This window comes from Epinephelus moara, chromosome 7 (genome assembly GCF_006386435.1).
Source record: "Epinephelus moara isolate mb chromosome 7, YSFRI_EMoa_1.0, whole genome shotgun sequence".
Taxonomy (NCBI): domain Eukaryota; kingdom Metazoa; phylum Chordata; class Actinopteri; order Perciformes; family Serranidae; genus Epinephelus; species Epinephelus moara.
In genome coordinates, this window is record NC_065512.1 from 27,179,196 (window position 1) to 27,202,121 (window position 22,926).

The window sequence follows — 22,926 nt, forward strand, 5'->3', positions numbered from 1 at the left end:
CATCTGGTGAAGGGTGTGTGTGTGTGTGTGTGTGTGTGTGTGAGCGTGAGCGAGAGCATGAGAGAGAGAGAGAGAGAGAGAGAGAGAGAGAGAGAGAGAGAGAGAGAGAGAGAGAGATCAGCTCGATCCTTTTTATCTAAGATAATTAGGGAAAGGGAGCAAGCAAGAAAGAAAGAGCTGGAGTCCGTACTCTTCTGTTGTTTGCTCTCATATTCCCTCTCTCTCCTCCCTGAATGTGACGCTGTCTGCCCACCCACTCCTAAAGAGAAAGAGAGGGAGAGGGAAAGGGAGAGGGAGGGAGGGAGAGGGAGAGAGAGAGGGAGAGAGAGAGAGAGAGAGAGAGAGAGAGAGAGAGAGAGAGAGGAGGGACACCAAGCAGCAGAGAGAGCCAGTCTGTTTTCAGCTCCCAGTTCACTGTAGCTCCTGCCAGACAGCACTCATCCATCCACCATCACACACTCAGACACATTCACTCTCACTATACAACAGCTGACAACACCTTTTCATTTTCTCAGCAGCAGCACAGACTCACACAGCCAGATCCAAAAGAGACGAAAAAAAAAAAAAAACCCGACTCGATTTGTGCTGCAGACACACCAGCTCTGAGGAGGCTGGGTTGAGGCTGGAGAGGGTGACTGGAGAATGGAATGGAACCTCAGAAGGATGGAAAGTGAACTGAGGCACATCAACCCGGACCTGCTGCAGCCCAGCAAGAGCTTCAAGAAGCCCTCTTCAGGCACCATCACCATCAACGTAGGGGGGTTTCTGTACACCGCCCATCGGACCACCCTTGCCAAACACCAGGGTTCCTTTCTGGAAGAGCTGGCCAACGGTAAGAAGCCGGTTCAGCACACTGATTCCATGGGCAACCCATTCATCGATAGAGATGGTCCAGTTTTTCGCCATGTGCTCAACTACCTCCGAACTGGAGAGCTCCAGCTGCCCGACGACTTCCGGGAGGCAGGGCTCCTGCGACGGGAGGCTGATTTTTACCGTCTGAGTGAACTGGTGGAAAGCGTGGTCGAATGGGAAAGTCAGAGGGCGGCCCAGCGGGAGGCCGCCTTTTTGGAGATGACAGACAGCCATGAGAGGTCGCAGGGCCTCAAGGTGTACTGCAGTGACTCCACCTTCATCGAAAAGGTCAAAGCGCGGCTGGTGCAGATCTCCAAGAGCCGCCTGGATGGCTTTCCGGAAGAATTTGTGGTGTCGTCCAATGTGATCCAGTTCCGACACTTCATCAAGTCGGAGCCAGGCTCACGGCTCGTTCTGAAGGAGGACAGCACATTTTTGTGCACACTTGACTGTCTGAAACTAGAGACAGTGATGCTAGCGCTGAGATCAGGCTACAAGCTGGTCACCAGCCTCGATAGCAGCAAAGGCTCTGTGGTGGCGGCTGAGGCCCTGCACTTTGTCAAGTAAGATAAGAGGGAAAAGAGGGAAGAGAGAAGAAGAGGGGGAGGCAGGGAGGAGAAGAGTAGTGCCTGATTCCAAATCCACCCCGCTAATGTAAGGTATTGGCTTGAAGATCTTGTAACATGTGGTGAGCTGTAATGTGTTATTGGGTGGGAGAAGCAGAACAGGTGGGTTAGACTGTCTCACAGGACTGTTTGTATCTTTTCTGCACAAAGCTGTCTTACAGACACAAGATTTGATACATTTGGGGTAACAGTGGGTAATTCATTAACCTCTACACTGTCTTGTAAGCTAGTATTTATAGAATTCAGATTGATCCAGATCAACTTAGCGTTTATCATACCTAAACTGCATTTGATTGGACATCACACAAAAAGTACGACCCTAAACTATGAAAGACAAGCCATCAGTGAATCTTTCCATAGAGAGGACGAAGGGACCAAACAGAGTCTGAACATCGACAGCTTTATCAGTGGATTTGTCTCTGCACAAGGACTGCCTCTGCCGCTTTGTCAACAGCTGCAAAAGCCTTCAAAACCAGCCGTGATGTGCACTGTTGTGCCATTCAGCTTCGACTACAGTCTGTGCCTGTGTGTATGTGTGTGTTTTGCTATACACTGTGTGTGCTGTGTTTAGTTGGTTTAATAGCTTGTGTTTAGTTTATTAGCCTCTCTGGAGCCTGGGGGGGAAACCCGCCGCGCATTGAGGTCGTGTTTGGATTGACTAACAAACTTCACATCCAAAAATCAAACTGAAGCAACACAAACTGTTTTCTCTGTGAACAAATTGAGTTTAAGTGCAAAGAATCGTGATTATTGTAAGGGCTTTGAATCTAGCATGATGCATGTGCACTAAATGAACTGTGTGTTTGTTAGTGCTGTGAGCCTCCGTGAAGTCAGTGCCACAATGCCTATTACTTTTCAATGTCAGTATTTTACAAATAAAAGTGACACTGAAACTATTGGGAAGTGTTTTGAGGTGTATCTGCAAAAGTCTGTGTACAGTCTAATGCCTGAGTAACTGCTTGGTGTAAGAAGCCTATGAAATTCTGTTATTATAATGCTAAATGTTGAAAGTTACTTTACATCATTATATAACATCAGACAGCTTGTGCACAGGGATGATGGCTATTTTGCTTGCATTCATTAGCATAAAAGGTATACTGATGACCATTAAATGCTGAGCCACATGAACTTAGTTCGTACATGGTGTAACTCTTTACCACTGAGGCAGGCAGGAGCATTATCTATCTAAAGTTTCCAGAATCTTCTGATGGAAAAAAAATAAAATAAGTGGGAGTGACAAACTGAGACGTCTCACACTTTCAGCTTTAGCAAAACAACATTTTCTTGCACACAACTACTCTTTTTACACTTCTCTGCATGTGTTAAACACCGCTTCTCATGTCTGGAACAATCTACAAGGTGTGCAAAAACATTCAAGGATCAGTGGGACAAAAATAAGACTATGTGCAGCATATTCTTGGTCGTTTCACACATTAGTTGTCAGAACAGTAGAGAATGTAATGTTCCTGAGTTTCTGCTCACTGTATTAAGACATCAGATCAAGTCCCACTTTAGACAGATTCAAAGTGGCTTCAATGGATTAACGCCTGGAAGATTTTCAAATACAGACACCTACAGAAATAACAGCCCTTTAGTGTAATAGTCTATATCGCTGGTTGCCAACCTGGGGGTCACAACCTGCACCGGGGGTTGTCAAATCTTCATGGGCACGGCAAGGTGTTCTTGCTTTTAGGGGGTGTAAAAAAAAAAAAAAAAAAAAGAAAAACAATGAAATAAAAACAGTAGGCCTATATCTCTTTTTTTTTTTTACTTTGTGAAGAAAACTAAATTAAATTTTAATTCTAAAGTGTAGATTATTATTTAAGATATGAACTTCAAAAAAATGTCACAGGATAATGGCATGGTGAAGACCTGAACACAAGCTGTATTCACTCTCTGCTAAATGTCCTGCATTACAGAAGTATGCGGCTAAAACAATCAAAGATTTAAAAGAACAATGGCCAGGCATCAGGCAGAAGAAAACACTGAAGCCTATTATGTATACTGAAAAAACATTATACAGACAGATAATTGTGTAGAAAGTTCCTAAAGTATCATAAAAAACATCTCTGATGTAATATTCACAAGAAAAATTCTCATTCGTTTCACATAAACTTCCTGCAGTTACTGCCTTCACTATTTGGGTTATTTGTACAGGTCATCAGTTGTTCTATACTGTAATCTCTATGTATTGAATACAATATGAAATATCCATAAAATATGTCACTTAGTATGAGGTTGTCAGTTTACTCAATGATGGGGAACGGGTCTCTTAAAAGGTTGGGAACCACAAATATGCTCCATCAATTTTATCATTTTCACCAAATCATTTAATCATTCAAATCATAATTTCACCAAAAGTAATTTTTAACATGTTTACATTAGGTGTCCCTCAGAGGTAGTATGGGAAGTAGACAGCGATATTTTTGGTGGCTTTTATACAGTATATTACTATAACTTTTTATTAAGGATATTGAGACTTAAAATCGGTATAAAGGGTGAAATAAATAATCTACCTTAAAGATGCAGATTTATGTGGAATTCAGTTCTGCCTGTTCACACTAGACCAGGGGTCTGCAACCTTTGCCATTAAAAGAGCCATTTTTGACCAAAAATAATTTGAAAAAATCTGTGTGGAGCCGCAAAACATGTTTGAGCCTTATAATCAAGGTAAATAGCCTATTAAGTCTAAATTAGCGTATACTTATCGTCTAAATAAGCATTTGTTAATATGTTTTACCACAAGGTGGACACTGTGCAGGGCACTATAAATAATTATCTGGTACTTAAATTTTGCAGAGCTGGCAGTGAGAGCAAACAAATCTGTCCACGCACTACTACATTCTCTATTTTATTCAATTTACTTTTTTGGATTTGGCATCCATAGCTAACCAGCCACTGCTATCGAGGTTCAGCAACATTTGGATTCATAGAATGAATTTCCATAGAATTCTTTTCTCAAAGGCTCAAGGAGCCACTGGACAGGGGCTAAAGAGCCACATGTGGCTCCGGAGCCACAGGTTGCCTACCCCTGCACTAGACAGACATGACCAGATGATGTATAAACTGAGGAACGACCAAACTACATTGTAACAAAAGTGAAAATGTCTCTCCATTTTGCTCTATCCAATGACTATCATTGCTGATAAATCTGTTGCTGTAATTATTTCTACCAATGACTATAATTTGGAGAAACAAAAAAAAACGACACATAAATGTTTTAGATACTATGAAGAATTTTCTTTAAAAAACAATGTGTACACTCATATAGAAGTCATTCCTCTAAATCATCACTTACTACAAGTGTTTGGTGGCGTGTTTTTCTGGAAAAATTCTCCCCTCTGCCTGTATGTCCTTATTTAATTCTCATTTTCTGTGCTCGTGATGTTTATGGGCATGTACCCAGCTGTGCGCAGGTGGTTTTGGGGCTTGATAAAAACGGTAACAACCAGGTGCCAGAGAATAAGCAGCAGGCATCTGAAAGACAGAGCCCCTGAAAAAACCCACGCAGGTATAGTGAGGCAAAATACCAAATAAGAGTGAATCTGGGGCTGGCTTTCACTTTCACTGCTCAATGTGTTACAAACAGTTACCGCCATAGTATACTTTTAAAGACCCCCTTCATATCAGCTGAATATGTTTTTAACAACCCCCAGCACCTGAAGTTCTTACTTGGCTGCAGTGGGCGATCAGAGGTGCAGCAGACTTAAAGTTAATCAGAGGAGGCTGTTGGAACAATATTTTTCATTCTGGTGTTAAGTTTATCTTCAAAGTCATGCTGATGCTTCTCTATTAGACTTCTACTAATCTACTTATGATAAAACAACAGTCAAAAAGAGCCATTAATGATTTAAGCAAAAAAAAACAACCCAGTGTCATCATACATTAATGTCAATCACACATTGTATGTTACCAATTTAATCTGAACATGTTCAGCTCTGCTCGCACACCACCTGCTGTAATGGCTGACAGTAAGCTGTATTGGCTCGCTGCCACCACAGTGCAGCAACTCCACCTGCAGAAGCCTTTGGGGAGTCCCTCCAAACCCTCCCCAGTTCCAGTAAGGATATTTGGTATTTTAAAGTAGGCCAGTCTGTGAGATAAATCCTGCCCTTTTCCCTCAAGGAGAACCTCTTTTTATCTCTCTGCATTGCACTCTGATGTGTGTCATTGTCAACTTTAGTATGACTATACTATTTCTCTAAGTCATGTGCAGTGAACATATTTACTGTTCCAACTTCAGTAATATAGCTGTCAAAAGTGAAAACTTAAGTTATCCCCCTCTAATTATACATTGACTTACTGGAACAATATGATTATTTCCCTCTCCTGATTTGTTTGTCTCATAATGAGACTCCCTCTATATGGTGATACAGGAATGCCCTGAGCTTATGACAACCATCATGAACTAGTTCACATGTACGAAATGGGAACAAAGTTGACTTTCTCTGGGTGGAGGTATTTTCCCACCACTTAACATTGCTTGGATTTTATCAAGTAAAAAGGAAGTATTGTGGACTAGATATGACAAACTAATTTTTAAAACTTTAATTAGTATCAGTAATAACAGACATAAATACGTGACATTATTGTAACAAATATCTCACGAAAAGCACAAATATCTCTCTCAATTAAATTAATAGGCACACAATGACATACAGTAAATAAAGGGATACTCCAACAATTTTTCAATGCACCTCCACAAAGGTGGGGGACATGACAGGGACAAATAAAAAAGGAAGGATTGAAATCGATGCAGCAGAGACTGAGATATCCTAAATTTAACTCTAAACATATGACTCAAGTTCCGAAAATAATGGATCCTACATTTCCCATAATGCAACTCAACTGCATCTTTTGATTGACTTCCCCTGCCTGGTAAATGTAAACACCTTTCAAAAACCAGTGAAACGCACATTTTCAGTTATATTTTCTTTAGTTTCCAAAACGGTTAGCTCGGATTCACCAAAGTCACACAGCAACACAAACTAACTGATCGACCAGAAGCTCCTGTGTTCAGAGATGTTAAATTAATGTTTTCTCAGTGGAGTCTGGTAGCTTTGACAAGAGCACAGATTGGAAACTGAAGACGTTAATGGCACACCCACTGGGAAGGGCTGTTTGCGGCAAAATAAAGCTGTAAAAATATTCTCCATATAGCGTACACTTGAGACTAACTGAATTGTTTTAAGTGGCTAAACTATGTTTTGCTGCCGTCCACTGCAGTACATTGCTTAACGTTAATAATACGTAATAATAATAATACGTAATAATAATAATAATAATAATAATACGTTAATGTTAGTACTCCTGCCTGCTTCTCCAAACTGGGTATGTCCCAACTGCCATCTAATGCATCTAACACACTGAATATAGATAAGTACCTCACACAACCCCGTTTCAAAAGAGCTGCACTATTTCCCAAATACAGCTAGCCTTTTCAGCCCATATACATAGCTTGCTAAGTATATGAATTTGACTTCTGAGTCATAAAAACCACAAAACTCTGTGAGACAGGGATGACACAGATAAGGTTACACCCTACATCGCAATCTTTTATAAAAAACATTGGCAAGGAAGTGTACTCTTGTGCCATAAAGCATTAAGCACTTCTGGGGGATCCTACCCATAGTGCAAGAACAGGCACTCAGGCCGCAGAGTAGAACTGATAAAGCAGTAAGGCCAAACTGCCTCCCAACTTTATGAGTGGTTGCTGACGAGCAATGTGGCATTTAAAAAGTTTTTTTTTAAAGTGGACTCACTCCACATAAAACGCTACATTACATCACTTCCAGCAAACTTTACGGGGAACAATGAGGGCAAAAAAGCATCACTGATCTGTTTTAACTGAATGATCTCTGGTCTAGCTCAGCTAAAAGCACAAGAACACTGAATCCTTCAGCATGTTCAAGTGTCGTTCACTAATGGGTTTGTTTTAGCCTACCGACAACGCTATCTTTACTCCACCTGCTCAACTGACTTTTCATTTTAGATGACAGACACTTGACTGTCCTGTTGTTACAGACGTGAACTAACCACAGACACTCACCACATTAATTAACTTACTGCGGTGCTCTGCTACAGAATGAATGCAGGAGAAACATTGGAATGAATGGTTTGTATAAGTTTGGCCTGGCAGGGGCTACAACTGGCCTGCACAGTTTTAAGGAAAACACTACTGAGGTACCATTCTACCTATTACAAGTCGGTGTACCATCTAAATGATGTTGAAAGTGTTAATTAAAGGTTAACTATAGAGTGCTAGCTTTGCAGTTATATGCCTCAGTGAACCTCATCTATGTCTGGGAAAACACAGATGCTTCACACACATCTTCCCCCTGGAAGATCTATACAATCAGCACAGTTTCAAGACGGGCACCCATTCAGTATCTGACCAAATGCCTCCCCCTTCTGTTCCTGAGGTATGGCGTTGGTTAATGGCCAGAAAATTGTTTTGCAGAACATTTTGATGTCACACTGAAGTTGGCCTTTGATTTTTTGGATATATGTCATCACTTTTTTATTATATTCTATTAGACATTTGTCTGAAATTTCGTCATGATTACCTATGAATTCTTGAGTTAAAGCCCTGAACCTGTTTTCCGAGCTCACAGTGACCTTGACCACTGACCACCAACTTTTAATCAATCAATCAATTTTATTTATGAAGCCCAATATCACAAATCACAATTTGCCTCACAGGGCTTTACAGCATACGACATCCCTCTGTCCTTTGGACCCTCACAGCGGATAAGGAAAAACTCCCCAAAAAAAACCCTTTAACGGGGAAAAAAACAAAAACGATTAATCAGTTCATTCTATAGTCCAAGTGAACATTGGTGTCAAATTTAAGGAAATTTACTTAAGGTTCTTGAGATATCGCAATCACAAGAATGAAACAGATGAGGTCACAGTGACCTTGACCTTTGACCACAAATATCTAAGCAGTTAACTATTGAGTCCATGTGGACGTCTGTGCCAAATTTTAAGAAATTCTGTACTTAGAGACGGACAAATGAACAATCTGAAAACATAATGCCTCTGGCTGCAGCTGTGGAGGCAACCTTATGTGGAGGCATAAGGTTGCATAATGTTGTTTGAATGTCAAAGAGTGAATCTGACCAACATTTAAGTTAAGCTTTTTAAGCCCTTGGGAGCAGTGCAAACTGAGTAATATATCTGACCTTCTGCAAGTCAATAGGCTGATTATACTGGGTCACAAAAAAGGCCAATACTCATGTTTAATGACTGCATTTAAGGACAAAAAGGCTGCTTTGGCAGTGGCTGATGTTGCCGGTGCCAAAACAAATGCAAAACAAGCCTTGCTTGGTTTATGTCCAAACAATGTGAAGCAGGGATAACTCAAGATCCATTTATGGAAACTTGTGGGAATAGAAATGTTTACATTTAATAATTCCAAACATTGAAAAGCATTCGTCTCCTTCAGAGTTTATTCTTGCTAGAGTGAAAAAAGCCTTTGTAAATGAAAGTGAAATGGCCTCTTACTGCCTGCTGAAACTATGCAGAGTTGCCTTCAGCAGCTCTTAGTTACTGAGCATAGTGACAATGAGGCACCTTCGAATCAGCATCTCTAACCCCCCCATCCCCCCACCCCCCGGTGCCTGAAACCATCTGCTCCTGCAGGCAATGTCGTCAAAACTGTCGGACCAGCCGCCACCACCCCCACCATGACTCATACACCCACATCAACCTCTGACATGAGGCGTACCTCTTTCTCAGCCCACTCCTCACAAACACCAACAACAAACATACAACACACACGTAACACTGTGTGCGTCAAATAACACATTCAAGAGAAGATAAACCCAGTGAACCTGTGCTGTTCAGATGTCACACCTCGCCACCCATACTTTACTGTCAACAACATCAAACCTTTTTAATTGCAGATCAGCTTCGTGCATTTTTTATGACGGTGACTGCTTTACTTATTAGTCGCGGGGTCAAAGTGATCCACGCCTGATCAAAGAGCAGCTTGGTGATGATGAGGGAGGCAGGAGGTGCAGGCAGCAGAAAGAGGAGGGAGGTGATAACAGCAGTGAGAAAAGCTCAAACCATACTACTATCAACAGTCTCATCTCAGTCTTTTCACCTGTTGCCAGGCAAACTCACCTCCTACATCATACGTTCATAAGCTGCCCTCTTTCGGTCTCTAACACACGCATGCACCAACACATACACACACACCCCTCCTTATCGCGATGCCTTAGTCATGTGGTGCAGCTTGGCCAGAAAATGACTAACATACCTCCGATTTTTATCTTTCAACTCCAGAAAGAGAGGCAATGGCAGAGAAGGAGGAGGAGAGAGAAAGTGATGAAGAGGAGGAGGGGAGGTCAGACCCCTTTCACTTCCACTCTCAGCTCAGACAAAAGGGACAGTAGCAACCATTATTCAGTCACAAAAAAAAGAGATGAGGCAGGGGTGGGCACAATGACACAGTGCGAATAGAGAATCGTTTTTCATGCAATAACATGTTTAGATATTTTTAGATTGAAGCTGATGAAATCTGAGCTTTTTCATACATGAAAAGTGTTTACCCCAAGAGCTGTACTTTCTCCTCAGGATACAAAAGCCTCTGAAACAGAATTTACACTTAAAAGAAACCATTTGGCCTCAGATTCAACCTTAAAGACTTGTTTTTCTGCCAAAACCATTCTGCTAGTGGAGTGAGATAAATCCATTTGTTCCCAGTGCAGTTACTCTTGTTTCAGGAATTTTATACCAACAAATAATCTCCTATCCATGTCTTGAAATTGAATTGAAAAAGCCCACTCACTGCTCCTGTACCCCTTTAAAATTACACTTGAACATATTTGTAAAACTACTTAAATCTGATTAAAATGCATTAAAATAAATTCACTTTTTTGACAGAATAAATTCAACTACCAGTGTAATGTTGATAGATTCTACAATTCAAATGTTAACTCATAATCTGCTGAATATTTCTTTCAAATGATCCATAATTTGGTTCATAAAATGCTGGAGAAAAATGTCACAATTTCTCAGAGCCCAAGGTGATTCACACTCCTCAAAAACCCTGAAATATCCAGAAAAGACAGATATACAGCAAATCACCACCAGCGAGAAGCTGAAACTAGGTAAGCGGTAAAGAGGTCACATCAGGAAAAAAAAGACGTGAGGAGGATCTTAGCTGAGGCAGATCGAGGAAGTCAGAACCAAGCTGTCCCCCACCTTCCTGCTGTATGTGCGTCAGTAGCAATTAACGCTCTATGACACAACACGTCATTAGAGGCTGCAACAGACAGGTGTGTGCGTCCATGTGACAGTGTGTTATGTTACCAATAATGTATCGTGTCTGTCTTGTAGGGTGTAAATTACTGACACAACACTTATTTATAGGACCCCATGAAATCTGTGTTTTGTTTTGTTTTTGTTCCAGATTCTGATTTCTGATTTATTTTTGCCAAATTCTGTGTTTTACAGTTTAAGCACATTTTGTCATCAGAAACAGTTTCTAATCATGTGGTGGATGAATAAAATTTCATCAATTAGATGACAGATAAATTTAAATTCATATTGGCAAAACAACACTGCACTATTTTCGATAATTTAATGATTTCTTACATTTCCTAATTTATAAGGGACGCAGGTGCAGTATTTTGTACTTCCTGTGAATATGATCCAAATAATCTTATTTCCATATATGTACTTACACTGTAATAACACCTTATTTTGAAAAGCCAACTTAGTCACGTGATTATCCTGGGCTGTTTAAATGTATTCACAGGGGCACTCAAACTTTAACAGGAGCTGCCAGTTTGACCGCATGTGAGTGACAGCTGGCATGATGCAGAAACATCAGACACTGCCTCAGGACGACCAGAGAAACACATGAGAATAGGATTTGACCTAGCTTTGCTGACCGAGATATAGACTGCAGTCAAGCTAGCTGTCTTTCGCATCTCCATGATCAAACCTGCCAACACTGAAGATGGACAACTGCCGGTGTGTGGGGGGGACTGAGCCCTGTCTTTGGTGAAGCACACAGAGAGCAGAGGACAGAAGCAGCGTGCCTGTAAGTGACACCAAAACATTGTGGCATAGCTTTTTTCCCCTGATCATTCGGGTTAAGCACTGTAAAATAAAATTCAAAAGCACTTAATGATAATAAAACCTTGATTTTTACCTCCGCCAAGGAGGTTATGTTTTCGCCGGCGTTGGTCTGTTTGTTTGTCTGCAAAATAACTCAAAAAGTTCTTAATGGATTTTGATGAAATTTTCAGGAAAGGTTGATACATAGGTTGGGACAAGGAACAGATGATAAAATTTTGGTGGTGATCGGTTGAAGCGAAGTGGATAAAATAATAAAATGGTGGGAAATCCGAGCTGCTTGGCGGTGGTCTGCGCTCTCCGAGTGCTTTTCTAGTTATAAAATGCATCCACATTTTGGCAAATTTCACAATATCTACAGTTGTTTCCATTTTTATTATCAAACAGGGCATTTTTCATTGCACAATGTACAACAAAATTTGGTGTCCAGCCCCTGAAACGGTCTGTTAAAGGTCTTATGTGTGGGATTTAGTGCCATCTAGTGGTGAGGCTTCATAACTGAAACTTGTCCAGTGTTAACAGGTGTGTAAACCCTGTTTCCACCAAGCAGTACAGTATGGTACAGTTCAGTTTGGTATGTTTTTTTCTCCTTTCCACTGTGAAAAGTTGTGGATGGTACCAATGGAACTCTTCTGTACTATGTTTTGGTCACCCCTCTGTTGGGGTACCTAGTACACAGATCTGGTACTAAAAGGTGGAGCTGTGAACACTGCAGTCCGTTGATTGGTCAATAGCCGCATATATTGCCTATATTCTAATCCTCACTCTGAGACGGACTAACTGCACAAACCCACTACTTCTAAATATCCCACGGAGAGAGACTCTCACTGCAGCCTGTTTTATTTCGTTCTGGCCCTGTGTGCAGCCCCATTCTGTGGACAATAAACTAGGTGCAAACTTCCATCTGTGTCCCCGGTAATGAGGAAATACAGTGAGTGCTGGACGGAGCAGTGAGTGACAACAACCCCGCCCACATTTAAGAGTACTGTTTGTGGTGGAAACGCTAGAAGGACGTAGGGTCTAGGTTCCATGTCTGAAAGGTTACTTTTGGTTTGGTGGAAATGGGGCTTAAGAGACCTGCTGTGGCCAAGGCAAAAACACAAATGGCTATATCTGGAGCCAGTGCTTGATATGTCACTTTGTTCTGGACTACTGTAGAACAACATGGAAGAGGACTCACTGTGTATGTAGATATAAATGGCTCATTCTAAGATAACAAAAAAACAATGATTCTTATTTTTAGGTGATTTAAAAACTTAAAAAAAAACCTAGTTATGATTATTATATACAATTTCTATCAACAGATGCCCCTCAATACTACTCACTGGACCTTTAATATTCCACACATTGGCACACACTCACATGTACTTGCCATACAGACAAAATAATAAAAATGTGTTATATCAGATTAGCTTATATTGTGCTCACATGGTTCCTGTTTCTACTGTAAAAAATACTTATTTTTTATAGTTTTAGACTAATGCAAAAAAATAAAGTATATGTACAAAATGACAGCGGGTTCATATTTCAAAATCCCTTCACCCCGTTCATCCTTCCTCATCATCACCACATGGAGCCACGTGAGCAAATCTACTTCTGTTGACTGACAGGAGGTCATGCGGCACTTTAATGCTTCTGAAATGTCACAAAGTGCTCACAAAGAAACACCTGATTACAAGTATTACTGGTATTATTTGAAACTGCATGTTATGAATAATGACCAACACGCAGACACAGGATGAAAAAGAGGCGTCTTGTGCGGCAGCATTTCCGAGGGAAAGCCATGTCACACACGTTTAATGTACTTAATGGACTGTTAAAGTTCACACAGTAGGGTACAAGCACAGCAGGCCGCAGTTTTAACTGCTTTTGAGTGTTTGACTGATCAGGGAACATCCCCACACTCGCATGCAGTCGCACATACATGTTACCATGGTTACCAAATGATTCACATAAATGTATACTTTGCTTGTACACATCTATTTTAAGATTGTTTCCTGGACAGTTCACAATCAACAGATGGACTTAATATTAGTTTAGCTTTTGAATCATGCTAAATTTGCATATCTCCTATTTACAAATTCTGTGATCCATTTGCTGTCACACCACACACAAAACACACCAGAGTCTGCTTGGGGGTGGATGGAGATCCTCCTGTTTGAGCGGTCAGACCAGTTTCTTGGTCAGTTTTAACATCAGTCCAAACTATCCTGATGTGGCAAATCTTTGTTTTAACTGAAAACAACAAAGCAAAGTTTAAGTATGACAACACCTATAGATGTGATCAGATGACAGGAGGCCCCTAAAAAAAGGACCTCATGTGTTGTCGGTGGTGAATGTTATTATTTCAAGTTTCAGAAATAACAAGATATCTTGCTGCCAGGAATTACATGAGGTTGGAGTCTAGTATTTAAATTTTTGTTGGAGCTATGTGCTATTTTTACAGTATATATGTTGGCGTACTGGTTATTTTCTGTGCCTCTGAGCCAACAATGAAGCTGCCATGTGTAGGTTTGCTGTGTGCACTGTACACAATGGACCACAGGGTACATTCACACTGTAAAGACAGGGTTTTTCCTGTCTTAAAATGAGGCGGAGGTGGTACCACATGTGCATGTGTGCTTTCAAATGGCTCAAGCAAACACCTTCTACATGTTTTGGCTGTTTTTCATTTTATAACTAATCAAAAAAAACCTAGACTTTAACCTTAAAATAAATTCCACTTCAAGTATGGATGTTGCTGCAAAGAAACTTCATTTTCTTAAACATGGATGTTTTATTTATTTATTTATTCTATTATTCTGTTATTCTCAAAAACAGTGACCTTGAACTTTGACCAACAAAATCTAATCAGTCCAAGTGGATGTTTGTCCCAAATTTGAAGGAATTTCCTCGATGCACTCTTGAGATATCCCGCTCACAGGAATGAGACAGATGGACGGATAGAGATGGATGGGTGGATGGACAAACAATCCGATAACATAATGCGTCCAGCCATGGCCGTCGTTGGCGCGGAGGCATAAAAATTGTGTTTAAAGTAATCTCCCCTTACGCAAGTTTACAAGACACGTATAAGACAGCCTGTCCTTTCAATCTAAATTATTTTTTTTATTTTACTTCCAATTCTAAAGTAGTTTGCTTTTATCAGTGTATGTGGCAGTCATGTTCAACTGTATTGTAATGAACTAATATATTTAACAAATGTCTGTTTGAACTTTTGTGCAGATAAAGTGGAGAGGAAACTGATTTTAAACGTTGTAGTCTCAGTAAAAGACAGCTTTCAGACATACATATGGAGCTGCACAGAGCAGCGTTCACAGTCCCACTGCCATTTGCAATTGCTTTTATTTACTCCAACTGACAATATGAAATGATCATCGAACAGCAGGGAAAACAAGTTTTGTTTTCTTTAGTGATTTCTTTGTTGTGTTGGCAAAGGCAGGGCGAGATGGAATTTGACGGAGGCGGTCGCCTTGTGATTCTCTATGCAAGAAAAACCCTGAAAGAGGTATAAGAGGGAGAGTGGGAAGGCACTTACCCCACAGCCCTCCAACAGACTGATCCTGCCAGGCACATGCCTAGTAGTCAGTAGATATATAAAGATTTGTGGCTGTAAGAGAGACAACAGTTAATAAGCACAAGTATTTATCCGCACACTCTCCACCACACATCTGTTTCTTGAGAGAATATTATTTCTGTTTTGGATATAAATTTAAATCTTTGAGAAAATGCTCCATTTCCCTTCTGAATCATGTCTCCCACATGTCTGTCAAATCTGAATTATGATGACTAGAAGCTGCTGTAAGTTTCACACCTAAACTCAGCACAGAGCTGAACGTACAGTATGCATTAATCATACAGCCTTACTGGATTTTTTTTCCCCTTCAAGGGCTCACTGCTACATTTGGGAGTGCTGGGGCACGACTATCTGAGCACGATATATTCAGCTCAGGCCTCATTTGGACAATGCAGAGCAGCAACTCTCCACTGACAGCCAGACTAATGGTGGGTGAGCAGCTTTTTTAAGGCCGAGTGAAGCAAGTTTTGTTACTGTTGAGTAAAAGCCTCCCACACAACCCAAAAGATTTTCTTGCTCAGACATCTCACACAAAAGCAACACAACCATATGGACTGTGTGACCTGTGTGGAGGAACCGCCATCATATCAGATGTGGACAACACAGACTGGCTAATATTACATTTTTAGTACAAGCCACTATCCAGCCTGCCCATGCATTGGTCTAACAATAATGGGATTCTTTGTATTCATGTGTTGGTGTGCACTTATGCAATCTACCGTATTCTTTTGTGTTAGGAGTAATGACATTACCATTAACATAATGGGCTCTGTAGACAAAGCAGCAAGGGTCATGACAGAGAAACCTCAGCACTTTTCCTCTGTGACGTCAAAGAAAACATGACTTTAAGAGGTTACTTCCCTCACATCTTCTCACAATGGGCTTTACGATAACCTATTTGGTCTTTCAACAATCTGCTGACAGAGGTTTACATCCTATCTACTGGTGACAGAGCATCACGTGTGGCCCTCTGTCATTATTCTGGGTGTCACGTGTCTCTTGTGTGGGAGCACAGCAGGGGTTGGGCAAACCTTTATTTTCAAGAAGCAAAACAGAAATGAGAGCGCAGATGACATTTCTCTGGCGAAACAATAGCTGGCTCACTCTCCTATTTTCACCTTGGGCAACAACAAACATGCATCTCTGAGAAGAATAGCAGGCCCTGAGTCACAGTGATTCAGCCCCCTGCTTCAATGTGACTACAGGGAAAAACAAATGTGAGATCTACATTTTTTTAAGGAACCGGTGGTCGTACCAAATTTTCATCCACAAATTTAGACTTTTGTTTTCTTGTAAAATGCAGCAGATTTTTCATGTATTGAGAGATGGGTTTATACCCAGTGTAAAGCAGCAACAGTCCGTCTACCTGCCCAATTTCTCTGGGCACTGGAAAATTGAAAGCCTTTATTTCCTGTATTTCAGAGATCCAAAGCAACTGGTAACACTTCTCTGCATGTGGTGAAAACACCTATTATCAAGTTGCCTTCAAACAAGATACTTTACACTGAAATGCCCCAGTGTCGTTTTACAGTGCCAGGTAGTGAAATACTGTTTTTAATGGGTAGTAGAGGTGTAATTCTTAAGCTACCAGAATTTAATAATGTTGATTCCCTCAGCTCCTTGCCTAGCTCTTTCTCTCTGTTTATTATGAGACTACTTCTACAGGAGTGTTAGCTCTGTGCCTGTCACACACACAGTGATAGAGCTAACTGTTAGTATCACACGGCTAACGTTACCACAGGGTTATTAATGTGTTAAACGACAGAGCCGAGCCGTTTCGGTGTCAGTGTGAGTTTATTGGGACTGTTTAATAGCTCTGTGTCAGACGTTGGCCGCTGCTGCTGTGTTAGCGTGTGCTAACTGGGCAGAGAGAGCTGGAGGATATCGACTCACAAAGATGATGCTACAGTGATGCGTCAAATGGCAGCAACAGCTAATCGTCAGCAATCCGCTTTCACCTCCACCTACTGCCTACCATAAATAGAATCTAATTCTGTGAGGAAAACTGAATGCTCTTAATAAAAGGCTCTGAATCCAAGACAGCATCGCAAGTATTTTTACTATTTTCACTAGTTGCTGTGAAAATAGGCATCTCAGGCCACAACAAACCCAAAATGAACCGGTGAAATTCTGGAGGGACTGATAAATGATCAAAGAGTTTAGACTAAATGCTAAAAAAACACCTGTCAGCATAGTGCAATACAGAGTCCAGACTGACACTACATTTAAAACCACACCTCTCCAGAACTATTTTAATTATGATCTCCATGGAGGTAGGTTTTATTGCAGGACTTGCTTTATTAGACCACATTAGCTAGATGTAATTAACAAACCACCAACTGAGTGTATGAAGATGAGGCTGTACTGGCACTATTTCTTTTAAAGGCAGTACATATGTATGTGTATTTTTTTTTTTGACACAGTTCATTTATGTTCTTGACAATAACCTACAATGGATAAAAATGTCCTGTGTGTAACAAGCAAAATGTATGTGTGTAGTGAACTTGCCAATGCAGGCACATCTTACTGTCTGAATAATACGCCCTTTAAATAGAAAGAAAATACTGCGCCATTGGGCCCTATCTTAGACCAGGTGCAAAGCGGCACACAGTGCAGCGCAACTGTCATTGATTGTTTCAGACCAACTGAGTTTTCATTTTCATTTTCACAGCCAGCACCCAAGTTTTTGGGCCCATCTGTGCATCCATGGGTGTATAGGTCTTAAAATGAGATGTGGTCAGATGCATTGTTGGGACACTGCTATATTGAAGCTGCAGAAAGCGACTGCACCACTGACTTAAAGGGGGCATTATTCTGCACCTACATAGGCGGGTTCAAAATGCGCATTTACCCTGCTTGTTACACACAGGGACATGCAGTTGGTTTACAGATGGATGAATATAGTCATTACATTCTCTACAATATGAACGTAGCAGAGAGCAGAGCAGAGCTGCTATCTGACTCCCCATTAAAAGAGAGGCTACGCTCATTTACGCACCGGGAGCAGCGTAACTTCATTTCAGAAGCTAAACATTTAGTTCTGTTTCCTCTGTCAAATTTGTAACTACAGTTTTTAGTTTTGTTCTTATTTTAAGACCTAAACGCCCATAGTCACACACAGATGGGTGCAAGTACATACTGACACAACATGGCCGCTGTGTCGATCTAAAACTACCAATGGCAGCTGTATGCCACTTTACACCAGGTGTATGATATAGCCCATTGTATTCTTAGAGTCTCAATCTGTTGCTGCCAGTATTAATGTGTGGAACTGTATAAATATGAGAAGACGGGTCGTTGCAAAAGAGCATGGAGCTCAACTGACTTTGCATGGATAAATAAATGCTGCAAAACAAATGTCACGGTAGCTAGGAATTCATTTCAAGCAATAACTATGATACTTCATGTGTTGCTGTAAGAAAGCAGAGCAACAGGAGAGAGCTGACAGCTTCAAACAGCTCTGACAGTGAGTATGCCCAAAAGGCCTGAGCTCTCAGACAGCAGGAACTTTAAAGCCTCCCACTGGATTACCGTTGGTTGAACACAGCCTCAACTCTAAACAAAACATCAAGACTGCTCCATGACGTCAGCCGTGGAAACAGCCCAACCATACAGCCATTAGTGCACAACTTCCAGTACAGCGAGAGGAGCTGCTGAAAGCAGATGAATGCCAACACTTCATACAGCGGGCCTGCTGAATCCTTGTGAATGAAGTCAAATATAGTCCTGAAAGCACGTGTTAGTGTCGTCTAACTACAAAGTCATGCTTTTCAAGAGGTATCCAGTGAAGAGATATTCCTCTTTAAACCCTCAGCAATTCATGAGCCACACTTTTGGAATGAACCTACAAAGCTAAGCCAGCCACACTCCTTCAATAAAACACCTACGACAGTCTGCACAGGATCCAACAGCCTGCTCAGTTCCAATGGTTTTATGCATGATGCTACTTCACAATAGGGATTTCAAACAGCAACACAGCAGGACAACAGCAGTTTATCCCTTTCAAACAAGCTACACAATCATCACTGAATTTCTTTGTCTTGCATTTAGCCTTTTTAGATCCAACTCACATCTCTGCTTTTGTCAGTGATTAAAAAGGTGTTCTCATGTATGGCTGTTTCCTGGTTGGAATAACAGCTGAGTATTCGTCAGGTGAATTTAGAAGTTGTTGAGTTTATCAAGCTATGTGACACATTTTAAATAAAGAGTTTTACAGTGAGAAGCCACTGTTTCTGGGTTGGTTCATCAAAATAAATGGTCAGTGGCGCTAATTCTCCATTAAACCACTGTAGAAGAAAAGGGCACGCAGTTAATAGAGCACTATCAAACCTCAAACATTGTTAAACCATGGAGAAAATGTGATAGAAATATGACATTTACAGCACATTTACAGAGTATTCAGCCCTTTCAATTTTGTGTTTTAGTTGCAGCCTTATGCTAAATTTTCTTAAATTATTTTTCCCCTTATCAACCCAAACTCAATATCCCTTTTTTGGGCAAAATAATTTAAAAGAATAACCTGACACTGACAAAACTATTCAGAACCTTTACTATGAAACTTTTAGTGTAGCTCAGGTGCCTTCCATTTCTCTTGATCAACTCTGAGATGGCTGCTACATTTGTAATGTTTAATCAAAGAATCAGACAGGGATCCAGACTGCAACCATTTGGTAGCATGTTTGTCATGTGCGTCTAAACACATGCAACAAGGACAAGTTCCACTTGGAAACTTTAAACCAATAGGCCTTCACCAGTAGCAACATGTGCTGAGCATAGCAAAACAAGCTAATTGGCATGTGAGTCAGTCACACTATGGCAAGTGCAAATGAAACAGGAGCTGGAGGAACCGCCTGCAGGATTTCAGTCAGCTACATCAGCAAAGGAGAGAGAGTTGTGTAGAAGACATGGACAGAGTGTTACTGTTACTCCACCAATGTGGGGTATGTGAAGAGAAACACCCAGGGATCGCTTGGATGTGCCACTCACCAGGATGAGGAAAAACCAAACCGGAGCCGAACTCCTTATCCCTGTTGCTTTCTAACACCCTTTAGAATGAAAGGAAATTACTGCATCCATTGGCATTTACACTGGCATGAAGCTGAGGTGGAATTAACTGTAACACTCCTCCCAAACCACAAGTTTCATTTTTATCACTCTGTTTATTTAGTATTTCTAATGTAACAGCATAAAAAAAAAATCAGTTTCATAGGCTATTGGTACCTGTTGTCTTTTGTGACAGCGTTTGTTTAGTGTTCATACAGAGTTACAAATGTTTAAAATGTCCCTTTTTTATGTTCCTTATTTATTTTTATAAGTAACCAGTGGGTAAAATGCTCCCAGTCCCCAGCAAAAGGATTTTGTCTGTCTTTGACACTTGCACTATGTGTGTTCAAAATGAGAAAATGAATAGAACTCGCACCAACTGGGGTATGAACTGAACTGTGACTTCTGTTTACGCTTACACCCTAGTTAATAATTAACCAATGTCTATGGGAACTGCAAAAAAGGTAACATGTAAAAGGGTAAAATAAATTATTGCAGCGTCAAAAGGCACATTTAAGTTTTTTGAGTGCACTTTAATTATGCTGTAATTGTGCACTTAAAATGTGCTGGTGCACCTAAATAAAAAAGTTATGTGCACTAGTGCAACCAATGTAAAAAGTTAGTCTGGAGCCCTGTCAGATATTTTCTAATTGTGTACGATAAGAAGAGCTGTCTCACTTGGATGAATTAACTGTTTTGGGGGGTTTTTATAGGCGAAGAACTGACCATTGTGTTCATAAGTTAGTTAGAGTCCATGAGGTAAGTCATTTTTGGCATAAAAACTATTTATGTAAGTAACTCACTATAAGATAATTGCTACAAAAATAGTTAGTAGTGTAAGTTGGGAAAACAAGTGACGCTGCTGTTATTAGATTGATCCCAAGTAAAATGATTGTCATGGCAATGTATCTGTTCTAGGCATGGAAGCTGTCTTACAGAAAAGTCATGCTTAAACATTTATAATTGCATAGAAAGTTTCAGTGATCTAAAATATGAACAGTAAACATCAGGTTTGATGTCAGGCCTTCAGAATAAAGCATCTTTCTAAAGTCACTCACTGACTCTTAAAAACACTGTTACAGTTCAACTCTGTTATAAGGAAATATTCATTGAAAAAGCAGAAATAAATCTATATCCATAGCTTGCTTGATAGACCAAAATGCAAGGCAGCAACAAAGAAATGTGAGGGGAGAAAAATCTCGACCCAGTGTTTAACAAGTATTTGGCATACTTCAAACTGATGTCAAATTTACAACACTGAGTTACTCCTGGAGTCTATAGTTTACAAAATGACAATATGACTGACACACTGTTCTCTCGTTAATCTAAAAGGACTTAAGGACTGCATAGTTTCAGTGAGCTCCACAGAAGCAGCTGAAGGAAAGGCATACTGTAACAGAGCAGTACATTACATCTGGCTTTCTGTTCTCCCTGCACGCTTCTGTGGCAACTAAGCCTGTTGCTTAGCAACCTCTTAATCAATACCTGGTCCTTGCCGGAACAAAGCAGAACAACGAGGGGAGGAAATAATGGAGGAACATTTAGCTAGCAGCCTTACAGTACAAAAGCCATGTCAGACACCATTCGTGTACGTATCAATCATTGGCGGTCACCATTAGCAACCTCTCACTATTGTTGGCTCATTGAATACTTGTATAACAGAGGTGGAGGAATGGATTATACAGTCTGATATGTTTGGATTATAGGGATTAGAAAATGCGTGGCTGGTTGGATTACCTTTTTCCTAACAATCGGACCCAGACAGAGCTGGCCTAGCCCATTTTAAAGGTTAAGTAGGAATAAATGCGTGCCCCTTGTTTGGTCACACAACATTGTAAGTAACTTATTGTGAAATGTAAGACACTGTCATGCAGTTATGTACAATAATGTGATACTAAACACAATGCTACTATCACAAGAAATCTGATGTACTGAAAAATAATAAAACAAACCCTTAGTACATTTAACCTGAGAAACCTGTTCGAGTTTTTTTTTCAGTTAGCATGCTAACATGCTATGTCTGCGTTCATCTGAAAGAATGAACTGAAGTGTTGGACAAGAGGCATTTTGACCTGTTGGTGGTACAGGGTAGAAAGTCGAAGGACCGACAGAGCGGAACCAACTTTTATGTGGACTTTGAACCACTAAGTTATCTCACAACCCAGACTTTAAAAGGATTTCAACTACAAAGATGTGTTGTGTATTACAGTGAAGTCCAGCCTATGACAGAGGCGATCTTATATATACATAACTTAAATCTTCTAGAGACAAGCAAAGTCCTATAACCAACATCTTCTACGGACAACCAATGTTTTCATCACACAACTGTCTATTACTACTGGATAGATGAAACAACCCAAGAAACTTGTGTAGCAGGGCCCCTTTAAATTCCGGCCACTCTCATTTTGCCCTGCCTAGTCCTGTTATTTTACCTGGCTGGTCACCTCTCCCCCGGGCCTTGCCATATAAGGAAGACGCTGTAGCATGAGTTGACTGTGCTCCTGTTTCTGGCAGCTTAAATACGGGGTGGGTTTTACAATGAAAGAACGCTGTCTTCCTGCTAAGCTGGGTGCTGTGTTGCTGCCGTCGGTCCTCAGAACCTTTTCGCTGGTCTTGTACAATAATCCGCTGGTAGATGAGAGGTTGCATTCCCCTACCTGAGGTATGTTTACCCCTGATTTGTGTGGTTTGGTGAAGCACACAATTTCCTACATTAACTTATGTTTACAAACCTTA

The 22,926-nt window shown here is 40.7% G+C and overlaps 2 protein-coding genes across 2 annotated transcripts in view; one reads left to right on the forward strand and one right to left on the reverse strand.

Moving 5' to 3' along the window:
• Positions 1 to 358: 358 nt before the first annotated feature.
• Positions 359 to 3,129, forward strand: kctd4 (potassium channel tetramerization domain containing 4). Its single transcript, XM_050049815.1, has one exon. The coding sequence runs from the start codon at positions 643 to 645 to the stop codon at positions 1,417 to 1,419; it is 777 nt and encodes a 258-aa protein (XP_049905772.1). The 5' UTR covers positions 359 to 642; the 3' UTR covers positions 1,420 to 3,129.
• A 12,004-nt stretch (positions 3,130 to 15,133) lies between these two features.
• Positions 15,134 to 22,926, reverse strand: part of LOC126393598 (general transcription factor IIF subunit 2-like) — a 26,901-nt gene continuing 19,108 nt past the window's right edge. The window contains exon 5 of the mRNA XM_050049829.1: positions 15,134 to 15,180. Coding sequence (XP_049905786.1) covers positions 15,149 to 15,180 — 32 coding nt within the window. The 3' untranslated portion in view covers positions 15,134 to 15,148. The remainder of the gene's footprint in view (positions 15,181 to 22,926) is intronic.

What these genes read in the sequence shown, in the direction of transcription:
- kctd4 (XM_050049815.1), top strand. Translation starts at nt 643, where the DNA reads ATGGAATGGAACCTCAGAAGGATGGAAAGTGAACTGAGGCACATCAAC.